General features: G+C 30.1%; 3 protein-coding genes across 5 annotated transcripts; 2 read left to right on the forward strand and 1 right to left on the reverse strand.

The window, feature by feature from the left end:
* Positions 1 to 1,425: 1,425 nt before the first annotated feature.
* Positions 1,426 to 7,734, reverse strand: LOC109596831 (zinc finger protein 652-like). 2 transcript variants are annotated; one of them, XM_020012433.2, is made up of 7 exons: positions 7,216 to 7,734; positions 6,981 to 7,155; positions 5,935 to 6,927; positions 4,610 to 5,001; positions 3,995 to 4,278; positions 2,932 to 3,242; positions 1,426 to 2,401 (listed from the first exon to the last, which is right to left on the reverse strand). In XM_020012433.2, the coding sequence occupies exons 1-7, from the start codon at positions 7,360 to 7,362 to the stop codon at positions 2,052 to 2,054; spliced, it is 2,652 nt and encodes an 883-aa protein (XP_019867992.2). In that variant the 5' UTR covers positions 7,363 to 7,734; the 3' UTR covers positions 1,426 to 2,051. The 2 variants fall into 2 exon arrangements, with proteins under 2 accessions (XP_019867992.2, XP_019867985.2); XM_020012426.2 differs by having other exon boundaries at positions 4,451 to 5,001; positions 7,216 to 7,732.
* Positions 7,735 to 7,970: 236 nt separating this feature from the next.
* Positions 7,971 to 14,645, forward strand: LOC109596793 (endoplasmic reticulum transmembrane helix translocase). 2 transcript variants are annotated; one of them, XM_020012385.2, is made up of 9 exons: positions 7,971 to 8,316; positions 8,369 to 8,458; positions 8,511 to 9,974; positions 12,443 to 13,373; positions 13,434 to 13,630; positions 13,686 to 13,825; positions 13,878 to 14,013; positions 14,075 to 14,218; positions 14,305 to 14,645. In XM_020012385.2, the coding sequence occupies exons 1-9, from the start codon at positions 8,056 to 8,058 to the stop codon at positions 14,416 to 14,418; spliced, it is 3,477 nt and encodes a 1,158-aa protein (XP_019867944.1). In that variant the 5' UTR covers positions 7,971 to 8,055; the 3' UTR covers positions 14,419 to 14,645. The 2 variants fall into 2 exon arrangements, with proteins under 2 accessions (XP_019867944.1, XP_049821772.1); XM_049965815.1 differs by lacking the exons at positions 7,971 to 8,316; positions 8,369 to 8,458 and having other exon boundaries at positions 9,427 to 9,442; positions 9,496 to 9,974.
* A 1,776-nt stretch (positions 14,646 to 16,421) lies between these two features.
* LOC109596191 (meiosis-specific with OB domain-containing protein) lies at positions 16,422 to 20,511 on the forward strand. The gene is made up of 8 exons (XM_020011692.2): positions 16,422 to 16,468; positions 16,529 to 16,782; positions 16,841 to 17,068; positions 17,124 to 17,280; positions 18,562 to 18,782; positions 18,841 to 18,997; positions 20,039 to 20,225; positions 20,276 to 20,511. Exons 1-8 carry the CDS (start codon positions 16,422 to 16,424, stop codon positions 20,453 to 20,455), a joined length of 1,431 nt encoding a protein of 476 aa, XP_019867251.2. The 3' UTR covers positions 20,456 to 20,511.
* Positions 20,512 to 20,613: the final 102 nt, after the last annotated feature.

Below are 20,613 nucleotides of genomic sequence, written 5' to 3' on the forward strand. Positions count from 1 at the left end.
GACCCCTAACCCTACCAAAGAAAGCAACTATTCCATTCATTTAATATATCTGTGTAACTGAGTATTGCAGATGTCACTGATCATTCTGATAATTGGCTTGTTCATAGTCTTGCGTGTTTTACTTCACACATAGACTGTGTAGAGAGTCCAAGTAACTTTGAATCTAGATGGACTCGTAGATATTTAACGTCCCTAGAATATTCAGTATTAATTATATCTGGTGTCGACAGTTTTCTCCCTTAGGAAAAGAGCGACACCAATGTTGAATATCGCCCATAGCTATATCTAAGATAAGTCTCAGCTTTTAATTCAAAAATGAATTAAATTTCAGCATAAGCTTATAGAGATTTATTGCATTGTGAAAATGGTAAATTGTGGTTTTTACCTTTTCGTAGATCACTCCCTGTTCCTAGAGTTTATTGAAGACTCTGTCTTTATCTAAAAGGACACCATTAGCCTCCTTTTCATTACTCTGGTGCTTTGGTATAAATTTAAAGTTATCTTTTGAAATTAGTAGTAGTAATTTTATGGAAAGGTTTGTTTTTTCCGGAACATGATACTCTTTTAACTAAATGACTTCTAACTTTGGTAGGCATGAATTTAATCATGGAATTAGTAACGTGATCTAGGTCCGCCAATGACAGGAAAATCTAGATTATTAACTGTATGGTTAATGTTATTCATGTGAGTTTGGTCTTCAAGAAAAAAAAACAAGTTTATTTTGAATGCGAAGAATAATACTTTTTTCCTTCCTTAATTTCCTGAGGAGTGTCGTATCTGTTTCTTCGAGATTGGATCGATGTAACAGAATGTTACAAAAGTTTTAGGAATGTTATTCTGCAGATGGCCTACTGCTAGATCGACATAATCTGAATTGTATATTCTAGAAACAATTACAAGACTCATTTAAATGGTTCCGATATTGTTCCCACAAAATTTGAAGAGATGTACCTAAATTTATAGAATAAACTTTGAGTTCGATTCTTAGCCATTTTCGACATTTGAGTAATTTTTCTTTTTTTTTCCAATGGCAACAATAAATAATTCCAATATTCCAAATTTTATATTTTTAATCAATAGTTTATTCAATTACAAACATTTCGAGCCCTGATCCTGATAGGATAAAAATGAAATTGTGATGGAAAAAAACACCAATATTTAAATTTGCTACAAAATATTTATATTTTACTCATTTAAACTATGTAAAGAGATCCGAATGGAACTATGACGCTTTCTGTCATTGGAATACACAAATTCTATATACCATAAATAGTCCATCAACATTTGTTCCTCAAGGTATTTTCTTTATTTTGGATCATCTCAAAAATTCCAAAAATATAGATATTTTGTGCAAAATTACATACTAGTTTTTTATTATTTCCAATGTAACTGAATACGCAAAGATTGAATATAAAAACTATCATATATACAATAATAGTTTTATTAAATATGTATTAGCTACTAACAAAATATGGGTATTTACAATTAGGATTCTTTGCCTTGTACATTTACAAAACCATTAAGGCAAATCATCTAGAACCCCTCTTTATTTATAAAAATTAGGAATAAAAAAATATATGCTTATGAGACCGTACAGATAAACGCCTAAAAATCTAAAACTTAAAATAAAAAGCACAATCGAAATTAATGGCCTTTGAATGATTTGATTTGTGCTTTTAAAAATATGTAAACGTCACTGCTCATATTTAAAATTATTGAAAGACAAAGTGAGAATTTAAGGAGTCTTATACTAATGGGTTCTCCCTGATACAAATGCTCTTTAACTATTCTATACCTAATTATTTTGTTGAGATGAGTGCCTATATACATAATATGTCCTACATATATATACTACAATTAATTGATATAATAATGTACACTGTAAAATACCTAATAATTTTTGACAACTATGCTTTGTAAACGGTACACATACATTATTTTTTTATAAATATCACAATTACTTCAAGAAATCCTTATAACAAAATCTGATGTAAAAAATTTAAAATAAAAAGCAAATATAACTATACAATCTTTTCACATTTGTGAACGATTTACATGTGATGCAAGGGCATCGCTAGCTGCTGGTCCGGCCTCGTAATATGAATGAGCTGTTGGTCCTGTCTTTGAGTTGACATCGTCACATGAGTGGGCAGTTGTTCCGTTGCCGTTCGATTCAACTGTGATGTTAATCCGACACCCGTGTTACCCACTTGCTGTTGCTGTTCTGGACGTGCGAGATGATGAAACTGTGCAACGGCCAACTGATGATGCAACGAATTAAGGATGCTATCCGGCACTACGGGCTTCGGTAGAGGTATGGTGATTGGCGGAGGCTCGTCTGGATTCTCTTCGATTTTGTGGATTGGCTGGAGGCGGCGGATATTACTAACCACATTCAGACCTGGAAAATTATTACAACATTTAATTTATAACTCTAAAAGTTTAATATTTAAGTTATTTATTCTTTCAAGAAGCTATTCTTTGTGTAAGTAAAAATATTTATTATAATAAGTTTTTACTCTATTTTTTACGTGTTCGTTCCTTTTTACCAGACCTTTAAAATAACTAGTTTTTCTTAAATTTACTTTCAATAACATTAAATAAGCCTAATATTTACTCCAATTAAAATACCTAATTATCTAGGTACAGAACCTAGTTTTCATTTTACCTTTCAGTTTTTGCTATATAGGTTTTTTATCAGATTTTTATAATGTAATTAGTTTCTTCAATTTACTTTCAAGAACATTAAAAAAGTAATATTTAAGCTATTAAATTGTTTATTACGTTACAAAGATGTTCATAAGAACAAGCTTTTATTTCAGATCTTTATAATAACTAGATTATTTTCAATTTAATTTTGACAACATTTAAAAAGTAAAAGCAAAGCTATTTTAAAACAATAAGATTTTATTTTATTTTTCTTTTCCTTACCATGTACAGTTCGTTTGTGTTGTGTCAACAGATATCCCATTAGGAAGCTTTCCGTGCACAGTTCGCACTGAAAGCGTTCGCCGGTATGTCGTCTAATATGCGCCTTCAAATCATTGCCCTGGGCGAAGGCAGCATCGCAATAAGTGCATTGGTACGGTTTCTCGCCGGTGTGAGTCCGCATATGGACGGTCAAATTGTACGCACGTCCGAATCCACGACCACAAATCGTGCAGAGATGCGTCTTTTCGCCAGTATGGTATCGCTCATGAACTGTCAAATCTGTTGTTCGAGGGAATCCTTTGCCACAATATCTGAAGTAGAAAACAACACAATTTAGTAAACATTTATTAAATTGCAAACTATTCTAAATTCTATTTGTAATTGTAATTTTATATATTTTATATTTTAATTTTATATTTTATATTTTAAATTTTATATTTTTTATTATATATTTTATATCTTATATTTTATATTTTGTATTTTCAAATTTTGTGCATTTAAATTGAACATTAAAAACTTGTTGATTGGTATAAGCATTATACATAAAATGAATATTAACAGAAGCTACCAGAAACATAAAAATAACATCATTTTCTTATATACATTGATTAATATTTAATTTAAAAATATAAATAAAATAAAATTATTAAATTAAATACAAAACAAATGTCATCCAAAAGTGTTAGTTTATAAGTTATTTTTGGTTTATTAAAATAAATTTTTATATTAAATTTTGTATATTATTTGAAAATATTCAATTGGTTCATGTATTTAATTAAAAAGATTCAAAACTGTGATTGAATTTTTCTTTAGTTCCAATAACCCACAATTACCACATGACATGAATTTGAAATGTAATTTTAAAGGAACTTATAGAATTTTTAACTTTAATTAAACGTTAAAAACTCAAATTATTTTTCCTGTATCTAATAGATTTACTGTAAAAGAAATCAAATCAAATTATTAATTAGTTAACTATGTATAATATTAATATACTGAAAAGTTGCAATTTGTCCAGACTATTTAAAAAAAAAATGAATCACAAATAACATTTTCCACTTACTTGCACTTGAACGGTTTTTCTCCCCTGTGTCTTCGCATATGGATAACAAGGTAGTCATTCCTTATAAACCTCTGTCCACACTCTGAACACAAGAACTTTTTCGAATGATCATTATGAAACTTCATGTGTTCTGTGAGATGTGATTTTGATATGAATGACTTCAGACATGTTTTACATCTGTATTCTTTTTCACCGTTGTGACCTTTCGCATGCACGTCTCTGTACTTTTCTGTTGTGAAAAATTTATTGCACAACGGGCAACCGTATTTCTTTTCCGCAACAACCTGTAACAGAAAGTCCGCGTTAACATAATTAATATCACAGTATTTCCGTACAAGTATTTAGTAATAGCTTAGTGAGAATGATTAGTTTATCTCCAAATGCGTTGGTATTGTCATGTGGCGTTTGATAACTGCAAAAAATTTGATGGAATGCTTAGGGTGCGCACAAGCCTACCTTTTCACCAATACCGTGCTTGGTAGCTTTGTGCTTAGCCAAGTGATCGACCCTGCTGAACGGTCTCTGACAGACGTCGCACTCGTAGTCCTGCTGCCTCTCGTGCAGCTTCTGGTGTTGAACTAGATGGTCCTTTCTGTTAAAGCTCTTTGTACACACCTGGCACTGGTAAGGCTTCTCGGAGGAGTGGGACATCCTGTGACGTCGCAGATGGTTCGCCCGATCGAACTCCTTGTTGCACACATCGCACTTGTGAATCTTCATGCCCGCGTGCTGTTTGCGAGCGTGACGGTCCAATTTCAGGGGCGTGCGGAACACTTCCTGGCATATCGGACACGGGAATTCCGTGATTACTTCGTCGCTGTTCTCTTTTTTAAATCGATTAACGTTGGTGGAGCCGGGCGGTCTGCCGCGACCCCGACCAGCCACTTTTGGTGTTTTCACTTTGGGCGGACTGTTTGGATCCTTGGGAGGCCTGCCTCTTCGTTTACTTAGCTTCTTCCTCGGTTGGTACTCCTCGTCGCTGTCGTCGACCGAAGCGTCTTCATATGCTGAAATCACGTCACTTGATGTGAAAGTCAATTTATAACAAGCACACTGCACCAAATAAAGTTTAGTTATTATTAAAGAGCACTGACACTACTAATTTATAACACGTTGTAATGAATATTACATATTACTAAACTTCTTTCAATTTTAAATAATTTTTATGGTTGAAGCAACATTACTTTATTATATTACATCCAGCTATCAAAGATGGAGGTAGAATTCCTTAAACTGAACCAAAATTTATTATTTAAAAATATAAATCAAAATGTGCAGCCACAATTAATTACAACTTATTTGAATTACCTTGCCATTAAATTGCACTTACTACCAAAAATGAAGGAAGAATCACCAAAAACTAAACTAAAATTGATTCAATGCTATTTATTTGTTCATTAAGTCATTAGAATATAAAAAATTAAAAACAAATAAACAAATATCATGGCAATTTATTTGTTTATTAAAAGTCCTTTAAAATTGCAATAAATTGTGTTAAAATGTATAGTCACACTAAAAATCAAAATCAAATAAACAAACATCATGGCAATTTGTTTATTTATTAAAAGTCCTTAAAAATTGCAGTAAACTGCAGTAAATTGTGTAGCCACAATTTTATAAATAACTGCTTTGCTAAATTTATTCACTTTTATTGTCACCCTGAGTGTTTAAATAATTAATTTTTGAAATGAAAATGAGCTTCAATAATTAAATTTTCTCAGTAAAAAACTGGTTCAAATAAAAATATAAAATATATCATATTACTTTTTGATAAAATATACAGGTTAAGGCTTTCATGACCATTATTTCCATATCTATATTTGTTTGGGTTAATAAAATAGTTTTTCCAATTAATATATATATATATATATATATATATATATATATATATATATATATATATATATATATGTATATTGAATTTAGATATAGAAATTTACCTTCTGCATCCATTTCTTTTACAATATTCAATAGGTCTTGAGTATCAGTAAGCTCAGATTCTTCCACTTCAATTTTTGTAGTTATGTTGTCAATGTTATCCTTTACACCAAATTCATCATCTTCCTTTTCAACAGTAGTATTTAAATCAGCCCCAGTATCTCCCTCAATTGATGATGTATCATCATTACAAGTATCTTCTAAAGTGGTGTCTTCATCATTATGTGATTCATGTTCCTCATTGTTTCCCTCAGTTGTATCCAATGAGTCTTCTACACGACCAATATCTTCCACTTCTTTTATTTTGTCCACATCCAAATTTTCTGTCACCTCAACTTGCGGCTCAAAACAATCTTCCATGTCTGATGTTTCATCAGCAATTTGCATTGGATCACCATCAAAATCAATTTCATAATAATGCTCTTCAATGTTATCTAAATTATCAATTGTGGGCAATGCTGGTGCTTGTATGTCATGCATCCTTTTATGTACATCAAGACTGTCTTCTCTGTTGAATACCTTATTACATATATCACAAATATGAACTATTTCTCCTTTGCATCTAGGTGTGTGATGGTGTAAATTTTCAATCCTATTAAATCCTCTATTACAAGTCTTGCAGCCAAATGGTTTTTCTTTAAGGTGAGTTGTTAAGTGTCTCTTCAAATGTTCCATTCTTGTAAGTGTTTTATTACATATTCTACAAACATGTACTTTTCTCCTTCCATGTGATAATTCATGCCTCTGCAAATGATTTAATCTGGTGTATTCCTTGTCACAAGTTTTACATTTGAACATGCCACCTAAATGTATTCTTTTGTGGCACCTTAAACCCTCTAAGGTAGTAAACATTTTCATACATTCTCTGCAAGTTAATAATATTTGATTGTTTTCTAAAATTTGTATAAAATCACTTGTTAGGCCTTGGGGATTATCCTGAGTTTGTTGTGCATTTGGTATCTGAGTTGTTTCTTGAAATAAGTCATTTAATGTTTCTAAAAAATATTTATATTTAATCATAGAAACAAACTTAATTAAATAATCTTACCCATAAAATCGGCATTACCGGAATCTTCTTGTTTGACTACATTTTTTAAATTTTTCACGGATTCTTTTAATAATGCCTCTGTTTTTAAAGCCTTTTCTTTGAAAACAAACGCATTTTTTAATTGTTCCAGGCATATTTGACACATCAAATGAGGTAAACCATCATCAACAGTAGCCTACACACACACACAATTCAAATCTGATTATTGTTTATTCTATTTACAAAACAAATTTACCTGTATTGAAGTGCAGGCCATTAGCATCTCGTCGATACGGGAAACAACAGTAGCATTTTCATACTGTTCAAAAACATTTCTCATATCCGACGATGCACTTTTGCAAGTCCTACACACTAAATTAAAATCGAAATTGGGCTGCTCCATTTTATGGCACGCCAAAACACCGATCACTCTTTCATCATTCTTTGCCAATTTTCAGCAAACCCAAGCCAACACAATCGACTCCACTGGTGAAATGACAGGTTTTACGTCATCTGTCAAATGGTTTTGTTGCTAAACATCTCTTTTAAGGATAATTGTTTGCAAAATTGGTTTGAAAATGCAATAAAAAACTGCTAAAACGTAATAAATTAACAAACTTAAAAATAGAATGATAAATCTTCCTGAACTACCACTGGATATAAATGCCATTATTTAAAAACTGTGTGTTGGCTAGCTTTTATGGACAAATAGTGAACTATTTATTTATAAATATTTATATTTTATTAAGTTTGTCGAATGAGATTTTTTATATATTATATTTCACACATATTATCTATTAATTTTAGATTTCATTTTACTTGAATAAAATTTGTATATAATAAATACATCAAAAATATACCGAAGCCTAATATTTTGTATTATTATTGCTTTTTTAAAATTTTTATTTCAATATTTTTGATTTACACATATTCTGAAAAATCATTGAGTGTATGCAACTCACGATACAGAACCCCACACCGGTGCATCTGACAGACGTGTCATCACAGCTGTCAGAAATTCTAAAATCATATGTCGCGGAATGAAAATTAATCGTGTGTTGCGCTTCTAAAACAAATAAATTATTTCAGTGAAACGATGAGCGCAAATCCAAAGTTGGACGATCTAGTTCAATCAGTGACGTTATACACATTAAAACCAACAGTATTTCATTTATATGTGTTGCCATTTCTTGTATTTTATTCAATTTGGCTTTACGTGTGGTTGGGGATATACGGATTTTCTGAACACTACGAAGGTGGTTTTGTGGGTCTAGCTGTTATTGGTTGTTTCCAAATTTTATCATGTTTGGCGTGTTACTGGTCGGTGCATGTTCACTGTGTATTTACTTGCAAAAAGGTGAATGAAACTGTTTTCCATTTTGAAACATTTGTAATGAATGCGCTTTTAGGAAAATGACCCCGTCAAAGCGACTGTGGTAAAAGTAGTGCCAACAGCTAACAATGGATCTGCAGAAATTGTCCAGCTATTTACCAGAAGAGTAAGTTTTAATATGGCCATATGTGAGCACACTACTAATTTTGCACTTTAAGGATGATCGTGGCATTTCTATATGGTTTACTTTCCAAAAAACTAAATACCTTTGGGATTCTGATAAAAAAACATTTAGAGGCCTTGAATATCCTATTCATAATGCCTATACAGAGTATAGTTCTTGGAAGGGCTATCAAGAAGACCAAGATATCCAACATGCAGAAAATTTCTATGGTAAAAATGAACTTGACATGGTTGTACCTGAATTCATGGAACTATTTAAAGAACGGGCTACTGCTCCATTTTTTGTTTTCCAAGTATTTTGTGTGAGTCTTTGGTGTATGGATAAATATTGGTATTACTCTATATTTACTTTGATGATGTTAATTCTCTTTGAATGTACTTTGGTTCAACAACAACTAAAAAACATGTCTGAAATTAGAAAAATGGGAAATAAACCTTACAACATTTTGGTGTACAGAAACAGAAAATGGCGTTCAATTCTAACAAGTGAACTTATACCTGGCGACATTATATCAATCACTCGTTCACAGAAGGATAATTTAATACCTTGTGATGTTTTGTTAATCAGGGGATCATGCATTGTGGATGAAAGTATGTTGACAGGAGAATCAGTACCTCAAATGAAAGAGCCAATAGAAAGTGTTGTAGATCAAAAAAAAATTCTTGATCCTGATACTGATGGCAAATTGCATGTCTTATTTGGAGGCACAAAAGTTGTACAACATACTGCACCTACAAAAGCAACCAGTGGATTGAGACCAAATGACAATGGATGTGTTGCATATGTACTAAGAACAGGCTTCAACACTTCACAAGGAAAACTCCTTAGAACAATTTTGTTTGGTGTAAAGAGAGTTACAGCAAATAATAAAGAGACATTTGGATTTATAATGTTCTTATTGGTATTTGCAATTGCTGCCGCGTGGTACGTGTGGGTGAAAGGAATTGAAGATCCTGAAAGAAACAGGTATAAGCTTTTCCTTGAATGTACCTTGATCTTAACATCAGTAATACCTCCAGAGTTACCAATTGAATTGTCCTTGGCAGTAAATACATCGTTAATTGCGTTATCGAAGCTAGGCGTCTTTTGCACGGAACCATTTAGAATTCCATTTGCAGGAAAAGTGGACATTTGCTGCTTTGACAAAACCGGAACGTTGACGAGTGACAATTTAATTGTGGAAGGAGTCGCTCTGGCGAAGAATGATTCCAAAGTTACGGCAATTGCAGATGCGCCAATGGAATCTATACAAGTACTCGCAACGTGTCATTCATTGACTCAATTAGATGATGGGCTCGTCGGCGATCCACTGGAAAAGGCCACGTTAACCGCAGTGGAATGGTATGTTACCAAAGCTGATGCCGTAGTACCGCGAAAAGGAAAGTCTCCCGGCTTTAAAATTTTTGTGCGACACCATTTTTCTTCAACTTTAAAAAGGATGTCTGTCATAGCTGGATACAATCCATTTGGCTCAACTGAAACCTGCTATATTGCCAGTGTAAGTAGTTTTTAAATTGCTATTTTAGCTCCCATAGGAATACTCTTGTGTTCACTGATTCCTTTGTTAATTTTATATCGAATCTTAAATTTTTTTTTTATATACTCAGCGCAAGAGCAGTATTTATGGTGAACTATTTTTATGGTGAATTTTCATAATTTATAACACAAATTAGGCATTTCCACTCATTTATTTGTGAATTTTAACAACTTAATATTACGAATTCTACCGTATTGTATAGTATTATTACCAATTTTGAAGTAGGAATATGAATGTTGATTTTATCATTATGAAATTGTGTAAAAACATAAGAGTAAAGTACTTCTGATATATATAAAAATAAAACCATTACTAATAAAAATAACAATATATTAGATACATAATAGACAGGATAGAGAAACTACTTTTAATTTTTTTCTATTTTCCATTATTTTTTTAGAACCATTCCTAATATTGCATCTAGGTGCCCATGATCAGATGCAACTAAGCAAGGACGTTAGGTGACATCAGAAAATTACAATCGCAAAGACAAGATAACTTGTGAAAATCACATTTTCAAGTCTTAACTTTTTGAAAAGAAGATTTTCTAGCGAATCTAACAATATCAATTTATTTGCGATTGTATTAAATATAACCTCATAAATTAAATTATTACTAAACGAATTACTGGATAATAAATAAGTGACTCTAAAAAGTATTAGTATACGTATTTTTTTTAAAATGTGACAGTCTGATCGAGATTTGTCTCAGAAATCCAAAAATGTAAAAATAACAGGATATTCCATTCAAAAATTCGAAAACGGAACCTTTCCCGGTGAAACCGGATGTAACCAAAAAGTGATATGCGAAAACCCGCCTCTCCGTACCATATCAGATCTCATTATGAAATACCTAATGTCTTAAAAGTTATGCCTTTTCCAATAGACACCCAGTATACTAAATAATTAATTTTTATTAACCAATATTTTTAATCTGTTTCGAATGCTCAATTAACAATTTGAGATATCTACTAGTATTTAAAATTTGTCAATTACGTTTTGTTACTAGAAAATAAGATATGAACGTTAACAAATAAATATATTATCTTTTTATTTTTTAATATTTATAAAACAAAATACACATTTCTACAGATTTATTTGTGAACTTTAACATTCTAATAATATTAATTCTACTATATTGGTTAGTATTATTGTCAGATTTGAAGTAGGAGTATTTGATAGTTGATTTTATCATTATATGATAAACTGTCATAGTTTAAAAACTGAACAAGAGTAAAGTAGCTCTAGTATACTTAAAAATAAAATGGTTACAAATAAAAGTAATAGAACATATCAGGCATATAGAAGAGGGGACAGAGGAATTGCTTTAAATTTTTAAGAGGCTGAACATTAAAATATTATAAAAATTACTTTTTCTAATTCACACAATATATACTAAATAATATGTAATTTTTCAGAAAAATTTACTCAGTCAAAAAATATGTCTTACGTTTGTAGAATTATTTAATTTTTATTAACTAATATCTTTTTTTATCTAAATTCTTCACAAAGGCGGGTGTTTCTTGTCAATTTTGAAGTCGGAAATTGTCATATTTCGAAAACAGGACAAGAGTAATGTAAAATATAAATAATAAAACATGTCAGGCATATAGAAGCGGGGACAGAAGAATTTATTTTTATTTTTTTCCTATTTTTAGTTTGTTTTTTAAGTAAACTAATGACTAAAATATATTATAAAAACTTTTTCCAATTCACATAATATATACCAAATAATATCTAATTTTTTAGAATAATTTTCACAGTAAAAAAAATTGTCTTACGTTTACAGACATATTATACATATCTATCTAAATACTTCACGAAAGCTCCTTTTTCTTATTTTCAAAAGGGGTTAAGAAATGTGTAATATCTAAAAATTGATATATAATTTTTAGTATTTTTAACATAAAATACGCGTTTCTACAGATTTATTTATTTATTTATGTGAACTTTAATATCATCATAAAATAAATTGTCGTATTTAAAAAAGAACAAGAGTAAAGTAATTATAATATACCTAAAAATAAAATGGTTATTAATAAAAATAACAGAACATATCAGTAAAAAGAACAGAGAAATTGCTTTTTAATTTTTGTTATTTGCAATACATTTTTCAAGGCGAGACAAAATTAAAATATATTATAAAAACTTCTTCACACAATATATACTAAATATCGTCTATATTTTAAAGGAACAAGAGAAAAATTATAATTTTTCTAAAAACTTATATATCCAATTCACACAATTTATACCAAATAATGTGTAATTGTACAAAATTATTATGTATTATGAAATTATAATTTATTATTTTTTATTTAACCATTTAAATAATATTTATTTAACTATTTTATATTTCATATCTGGTTAATCTGGAGAAATTTGATCTGCATTGATTTGTAAATTGAATTTTATTTATATCTTTTATTTCAGGTTAAAGGTGCTCCTGAAACCTTAAAATCAATGTATGCTGAAGTTCCAGAAAAATACGACGAAGTATATTTAGAATTGGCCAGGCGAGGTGCCAGAGTGTTAGCCATGGGGTACCGTGAAATTGGAAAACTGTCAACACAAGAACTCCGCGATATGACCAGGGAAGACGTCGAAAAAGATTTGAAATTCGCCGGATTTGTAATAATATCTTGTCCGTTGAAGACCGATTCGAAAGCAGTAATAAAAGAATTGCAAAACGCTTCTCACGGCGTCGTCATGATTACTGGAGACAACGCTCTTACAGCTTGTCACGTGGCCAAAGAACTCAAATTTACCACACATCCAACTTTGATCTTGACCGAGAGTGGTGACACCTTTTTGTGGCGGGCAATCGATGAAAGTGTAGAATTACCTTTAGATTACGATTATAAAAATCTAGTCAAGAAATATGATTTGTGTATAACGGGAGACGGTCTTAATTACCTTGTAAATAACTATCACGCCTTTCTTAACTTGATATTGCCTTACATAACAGTATTCGCTAGATTTGCACCGAAGCAGAAAGAATTTGTTGTTTTACAATTGAAAAATTTGGGGTACACCACCCTCATGTGCGGTGACGGCACTAACGATGTGGGAGCATTGAAACACGCTCACGTAGGTGTAGCTATTTTAACGAACGCACCAGAATCTCTACCCGATGTGAAGGAATTACGGGAAAAAGCAAGAGCGCAACGAGAATTATTGGCCCAACCACAGCCAAGAAATAGGCCGAATCATGCCAGACTAATCGAACAAAGAGAGAAATTGCAAGCGAACATGAATAAAATGATAAAAGAAATGGAAGCGGAAGAACAAGTACAGGTGGTGAAATTGGGCGACGCGAGTATCGCCTCTCCATTTACAAGCAGATTATCATCAATTATGTGTAGTAAGTGCTTGTTGATTAATATTTTATAATTTTGATAGATGTTATACTATTTTGTTTCAGTATGCCACATTATCAAACAAGGTAGATGTACGTTGGTCACAACATTACAAATGTTCAAAATTTTGGCTTTGAACGCGTTGATTTTGGCTTATACACAGTCGGTCTTGTACTTGGACGGAATTAAGTTGAGGGATATGCAGGCTACTTTACAGGGTTTGCTGCTGGCCGCCTGTTTCCTATTTATTTCTCGATCGCAAGTATGAAATTTACATTACTTAATTGACATGCAATAACGTTTATTTTGTTTTTTAGCCTTTGAAAACTTTATCGAAGAAAAGGCCATTACCAAATATTTTCAACGTTTACACAATAATGACTGTCTTATTACAGTTTGCTGTACATTTTTGTTGTTTAATTTTCCTCGTACAACAAGCAAAATTGAGAACACCTATGTAAGTATTTTTACAAATATTTTTTCAATTTGTTAATTATGTTAATATTTAGCGACGAAGCAGAAAAGCTATCGAAAAATTTAACTGATGAAGAGGAAGACGCTTTGTTCAAGCCAAATATTATAAACAGTACTGTTTATATAATTTCTATGGCTCTTCAAATCGCTACATTCGCTATAAACTATAGGGTATGTTTTAAAGTCTTTTTATTTTACATATTTTTAAATATTTTATTGTTTATTTTCTTAGGGGAACCCATATATGGAGAGCCTCAGACAAAATAAAGCGTTATTGTACAGTATTGTGGGTTCGTCAGCAGTGGTTTTAGCCTTAACTTTGGGAATTCTTCCGGAATTATCCAGCTTGTTTGAAATTATCGACTTTCCCCCAGATGTAAGTTTATGTTAAATTTATGTACATATATGAATTAATTAAAAAATACACAAATATAAATGTTCTAATTTATTATTTTATTTCAGTTCCGGATTATTTTACTTGAGGTACTCTTCGCTGATTTCTTCTTTTCGTTTTTGTTTGACAGGATTTGTTTATGGTTATTTGAAGGGTCGAGTAAATTTTCAAAAAAAGACTAATTTTTTGAATAGTGTTTTATTTACATCTAGGAAATATAATTTAATTCGCCATTCCATCGCACTGTAAATATTTACAGTGCATTAATTTATAAACTTAATATATATGAGAGATAGGTTGCTGATCATTTTTTGTAATAATTAGTAAATTGTATATGCACCATCTTCATTCACATGTAAGTGTGTATTGTGTACCTATTACAATTGAATAAATTATATGAAAATTGTTATTTATATTTTTGATTTATTATTACCCTCATCCTTCTGAAAATAGTAAAAGATATTTTAATTAAGTTAAATTTATCAGTTCACAACTTCACACATTAAAAAATACACAATTGTATATTTAGACACTACTTATTTTTTAACTCAAAGAATGTAATTATTTTTTTAAAATGCAGCATATAACTACAAAAAATGTTGAAAGTGTTCTCAGTTCAATAAGGGTATCTAGAAAAAATATTGGCCTTGTTATTGGAACAGCTCCAGCTAATCACATGTTTTGCCGAATATTTAAAGACACTGTCCAATAAAATGAGCAAATCATGTTACATAAGAAGTAGAAGCATATTACCAATAATTCCTGACTACATTTCAGATGTCGGAATTGTCTTCTTTCATATGAATTTTCTAATGCACAAATATAAAAATATATGTACAATTTAGTCTATTGAAAATACTTCCCTTTGGTTTTTCACAGTTCGACTGATAAAAATGGCAACCCCTAATGTAAGCCATACATGGTACTATCTACCGGTGAAATCTACCTATGTAGGTATACCGGCGCAGGTCAATCCTACGTCGTAGCGTGTATCAGGACGCTCCGGTGTACCGATGCGGTCTTCAGTTATTTTTGCGATAGCATCGTTTGAGTGCGATCAAGCGTTGGCATTGAAGATATTGAAGCGACCTGCGCAGGCGACTGGAGTACATGCACACACGCCCAGCTACTCTATCCGATGTCATAAGAAAAAATTGACTTTTGATGTTGTACTGGCCACCACCTGCTCAAGTACACATCTTTAGTAGACCGTCCCGTGTATGGCTTCCATAACTCTCCCAAAAAATTAAGTTTACATTGAATGTAATTGATGAAGATTTGGTTAGTAATTGTAGGCCCAATTTCAAATAATCCATATCGATGCAACTTAAATGATACATGGTTGATGTATTTTGAATCTGGGTTTTAAAATCGTAACATTTTGGTACACAACTGACTGTTTATCCACTATTAATAGATTATTTTATCAGGTCCGTGGTGTATTTTTTAAATAAAATATCACACTGTAAGAGAAAAATGCGAAAAAAATAAATAAACTTGTTTTTAGATTTCTGATATTTTCTGCAGGATTTTATATTTTAATATTAAAGGGGGTAAAGATATTCACCTCCTCCTTTCTTTATCGTATTTTAAGAAAAAAATCTAAAATCTCTGGTATTCCTTATATTTACACATAATTTTTAAATTTTTATTAATAAAATACAAACTAATTTAGGAGTCACAGGACAAGCACTAGATACACATTCAATTGTCATATTTAAATTTGAAATATTATTTTCTTTAATAATTATTTTAATAAATGTTAAATAATAAATATAATTATAAAGTATTGTCATCCAAAATATTTTAAAATAATATAATTCTCATTTTTTATACATCCAAGTGTGCCATGAAAATTTGAAATTTGACGTAGACGAGCTAAACACCATATATGGTGTTGCTAGGGTGTTAGTTCTTATTTATTTTTAGATGAATATGTTGATGTACTAGGAGTTCTTAGGGGGAGTAAACCACCGAGAAACGTTTTAGGACCGAATTATTTTCAACACTAGATACACATTTAATTCTCATATTTAAATTTGAAATATTACTTTCTTTAATAATTATTTAAATAAATGTTTGATAAATATAATTATAATAAAAGTATAGTCATCCAAAATATTTTAAAATAATATAATTCTTTTTTTTATACATCCAAGTGTGCCATGAAAATGTGAAATTTGACATGGACGAGCTAAACACCATATATGGTGTTGCTAGGGTGCCTCCATTGTAGTCGTTGCGTTTTCTGTTTGTGTTAGTTCTGCATTCATTTGCAATGGATTATTGCAGGGGAAACGTCGGTTTACAAAGAGTTCAGTTAAAAAATTTGCAGCCGTTCATGAATAAGATTTTTATTGTCGGCGTAATAATAGCAAAGCAGAAACCAAAATGTTTTAAAGACGTAAAGTCAGCCGGTAACACGCAGAGATGTGTTTGGAATTTTACTTTGAGAGACTCCCCGAAGGATTATATAAATGTAACGTATTGGGGGTCGTCCGATGAAGTTATTCCTGTTGCCGACAAATTTCAAATTTCAAGTGTTGGTAAGGACTTGTCAACTAATCTTCTGTTGTGTTACTGATTTCTAATACTTAATTACAGTGGAAGTGGTTAATCCTAAAATTATGGTTCGCAAAATAAACGATTATGGCGAACAATTTAGGCCAATGGTAACATCTCCATATTCCTTAACACTTAATGAAGGGTCTGACATATTTGAATATGCTGGTCAGACTGTAATGTACAAGAATTTGCTGAAGCTTCCAACAAAACCAATAGCAGGATTTGTACCTTTAAAGCAAATCCATATAAATGGTCGACGTTTAAAAAGTTGAACATTTGTATATAATATATCTATTATAATATAAATTATATTTATTTTTAGATGAATATGTTGATGTACTAGGAGTTCTTAGGGGGAGTAGACCACCGAGAAACGTTTCAGGACCGAATTATTCATTTCAAGTTATGGAAATTGAAATTTTTGATTGCACTGCTCCCAGTTTAAAAATTTCTCTTACTGACAACGAAAATATTATCAGGTGACACTTATTAGATTAATTATCAAAAACTGTGGTTCACGGCATTCTGTTTAGACGGAATTTGCATTCCCAATAATGACAATAAAAATATGTATTTTTTAAATATTTTTAGAATTATTTGAAGAAAATTAATTGTTACTTCTGCAAGCAGTAATTTCGTGCAATACCATCTTGTCCATTGAGTAATTTTTTCAAACAATTAATGCCAATTTTCAAATTATGCATTTTTAATCGTCGGTTTAGTTACTGAGATTTAATGTTCTAATAAACCAACATCAGATAAGAAATAAAAATGTTGGAGAAAAAAATAAACAATTCTTAAAATTAATGGTTATATTTCATCCATTTGAACTGTGTAAAGAGTTTCTACTTGACCTTTTACGTTTCCAATCGTATCTTCTACTATAAAAAATAGTTGTAGTGCTATCAATTTGCAATTGTTCGTCACTAAAGCTATGTCAATCATGTCTTAGTGAAACGTTTCATTGATCATCACTTTTATCACATAAATTTGCTGGAAAAAATCTAAATGAATTAAATATTTCGGCATGAATATGTCTTAGAATATACATATGGCCTATCTAAAACATACCACTAAGCATTACAGACAGAGAAAAATCTTTTCGACAAAATCCAAAAACAAGTTTGTTAGGGGGACAACTTTGGACGCAAAACCTTAAACCCCCTAAATGGAGATGTTATTTCCCATTTTTTTCAAATAGAAGGAAACTCAAATGACACATTAAAAAGGGCTTTCAATTAATTATACATTGCTTCTTAGTTTTTGAAAATCTATAGTGAAATTATTGATCTTTCTATTATAATATTTTAATTTTCTAATTGATCTTAGCCTGTTAGTTGTTTGAAATGTTTCTAATTAAATAATCTATAAAAAAAATGTAAAATTTGAGATATTGAAATTATCTGTTTAAAAAAATTACTCAGTTATATAAAATATGAAATTTCTGTAGTTACAACTTCTCTTTCAATTGTAATAAATTAAGTAACATTTGAGAAGAATATATTTATCTTAATCGGGCTTGTTCTGAATTGCTCCAAAAAATATATGAGAAAATTTCTATATTTTAAAAAATCAAGGTGTCGAAAACGGATACCAAGAGAGAATCAATCTATATAAGTAGCAATTTCTCAAAATTCAATTTAACTGTTCTGTTTTTGAGTTACTGTCAAAACAGAATCTTGTAAATATTAACATATTTAAACAGGATCTTCAGGAGACGTCATTTTTCATAAATGTATCTCTAATGTTTATAACCTTAGGGCGACATCGTGGATCCCAAGATGCACTGTAATATTTTTCACCGATTTAAGAGTTACATGGTCAGATTTTGATAAGGCTTTCACTGCAAAGTGTACTAGTCGTTCTATAATTACTGAAAATCCCGTTTGTAAAGAAACTACACTCTTGTTGAATTATGCTAAAAATGCACCCATTGACACTTATGATATTCTTGATCAAATGATTACTGCAATTCCGGAACGTACGTATTTTGAAATATTATATATATAAATAATAATGTATAATATATATTTTTACAGCGAATCAAATTCAGGATATTATGAGTGTGAAACAAGTGCAAAATAAAATTAATTTTATATTGCAAGGTTTGTCCCAAGATACACAGTTTTCAGCTTTGTTATACGCATTCGTAACTGATATGGACTTGGATGGTCATAATACAGTTTTTATAAAATGGTATGTATATATAGTAGTAACAAATATATTAAAATATGAAATTCACTAAGTTTTTTATCAAAAGCATATTTACATGTTTTTAAAAAATATAATTCAATTTCAATAGAAAAATTGTAATTTTCAGTTTTAATACTAGTATAATATTTAATTTACGTAAAAATTTATGATTTTTTATTTTTATACTTAATTCATATAATTCATGTTATTATAATACAATTTTATAGAAAATGTGTCGAGTAAATAGTTACTCCTTAAATAGTAGAAATGTGTATGATAATCCAAAAATTTTATAAATATTACAAGTGACCTTCAAATTATAGATTTAAAATGTACATAAAAATATTTATTTTAATTTGTAAATTTTGAGATACAGTTTGATAAAATTCTTAAAACTATCTCTTTTATAATATTTTTAATAGTACTCTAGATATTTTAATGTAAATTGATACACAGCTACTGTGCATCAAAAGGCATTTTCTGTACATTTTTTTATTTGGTTCCAACTACTAAGAAAAAAAAAATTCTTTATTTCACATATTTTATTGTCGTCTTTAATACAAGTAAGTATAAATTTAATTAATTTCTATACTTATATTTTTGTTTAACTAAATAAAAATATTAAAGAAATAAATTAATTTTCATTTATTTTGATTACTTATACTTATTGACAATAAATATTACTAACCAGTGGTTCTAGTGTATAATGCGATCGACAAATTTTAATTCAAAATTATCTTAACTTTATAATTTCGATAACCACTCGGTTTAATTTTTGTAATCTACCCCATTCATTGTACATATCTTCGTTCAACAACAATTTACACATATGGAACAAACGATGTGATTAAGAAATGTGTTTCAACATGATACAAATCTATCCACAACATTAGTAAATTAATATTATTTCACATTAAATAAAATAGTTATATTATGGCTATAATATTTAACATTTTAAAAAGGATATTATAATAAGGCCAACTACTATATACAAGTATTGTAATATATAATTTTATTTATTAATAATATTCTCTTAAATTTTAGTGGTATGTGTAGAGCGCAGGTTGGCTATGGACTCTCATGCGAAAACCCGCAATGTGACAGTATAGGCATAGAACAATTGAGCTTTGATACTAATTTTGACTTGAGGATTTGTGTATCTGATCATACTGGTACATTATTGAATTGCTATTTTAGGGGTAAAGCTGTTGAAAACTCGTTTGGTTGCAAAGTAATAATAATATCTCCCTTAAAACACACAGTATAAAAAACATATTTTAGGTACAAGACTTCCTTTTAATGAGTGACGATCAGAAGAGAGAATTAAAATGGCAATATATTTTGGAAAGATGTGCGATTAGAATTTTTGTAATGATTAATAGAGGAAGGCCCATAATTTCTATTGTTAATATATCCAAAGAGAATGAATTGAGTGTAGCTCAAAAGATACCTGTATATTAAGAAGTAACATAAAATATTGTATTAGCAGTTTATTTACTTAATAAAACTATTATTTAAATATATATTTTTATTTGTAAACCATTATATCACTCAACCTTATTACAAATTATTAAAAGTATAAATAATTCGTCTTACATAAAAAGATGAAATGTGAGCAC

The sequence above is a fragment of the Aethina tumida genome, chromosome 4 (genome assembly GCF_024364675.1).
Source record: "Aethina tumida isolate Nest 87 chromosome 4, icAetTumi1.1, whole genome shotgun sequence".
Classification (NCBI taxonomy): Eukaryota; Metazoa; Arthropoda; class Insecta; order Coleoptera; family Nitidulidae; genus Aethina; species Aethina tumida.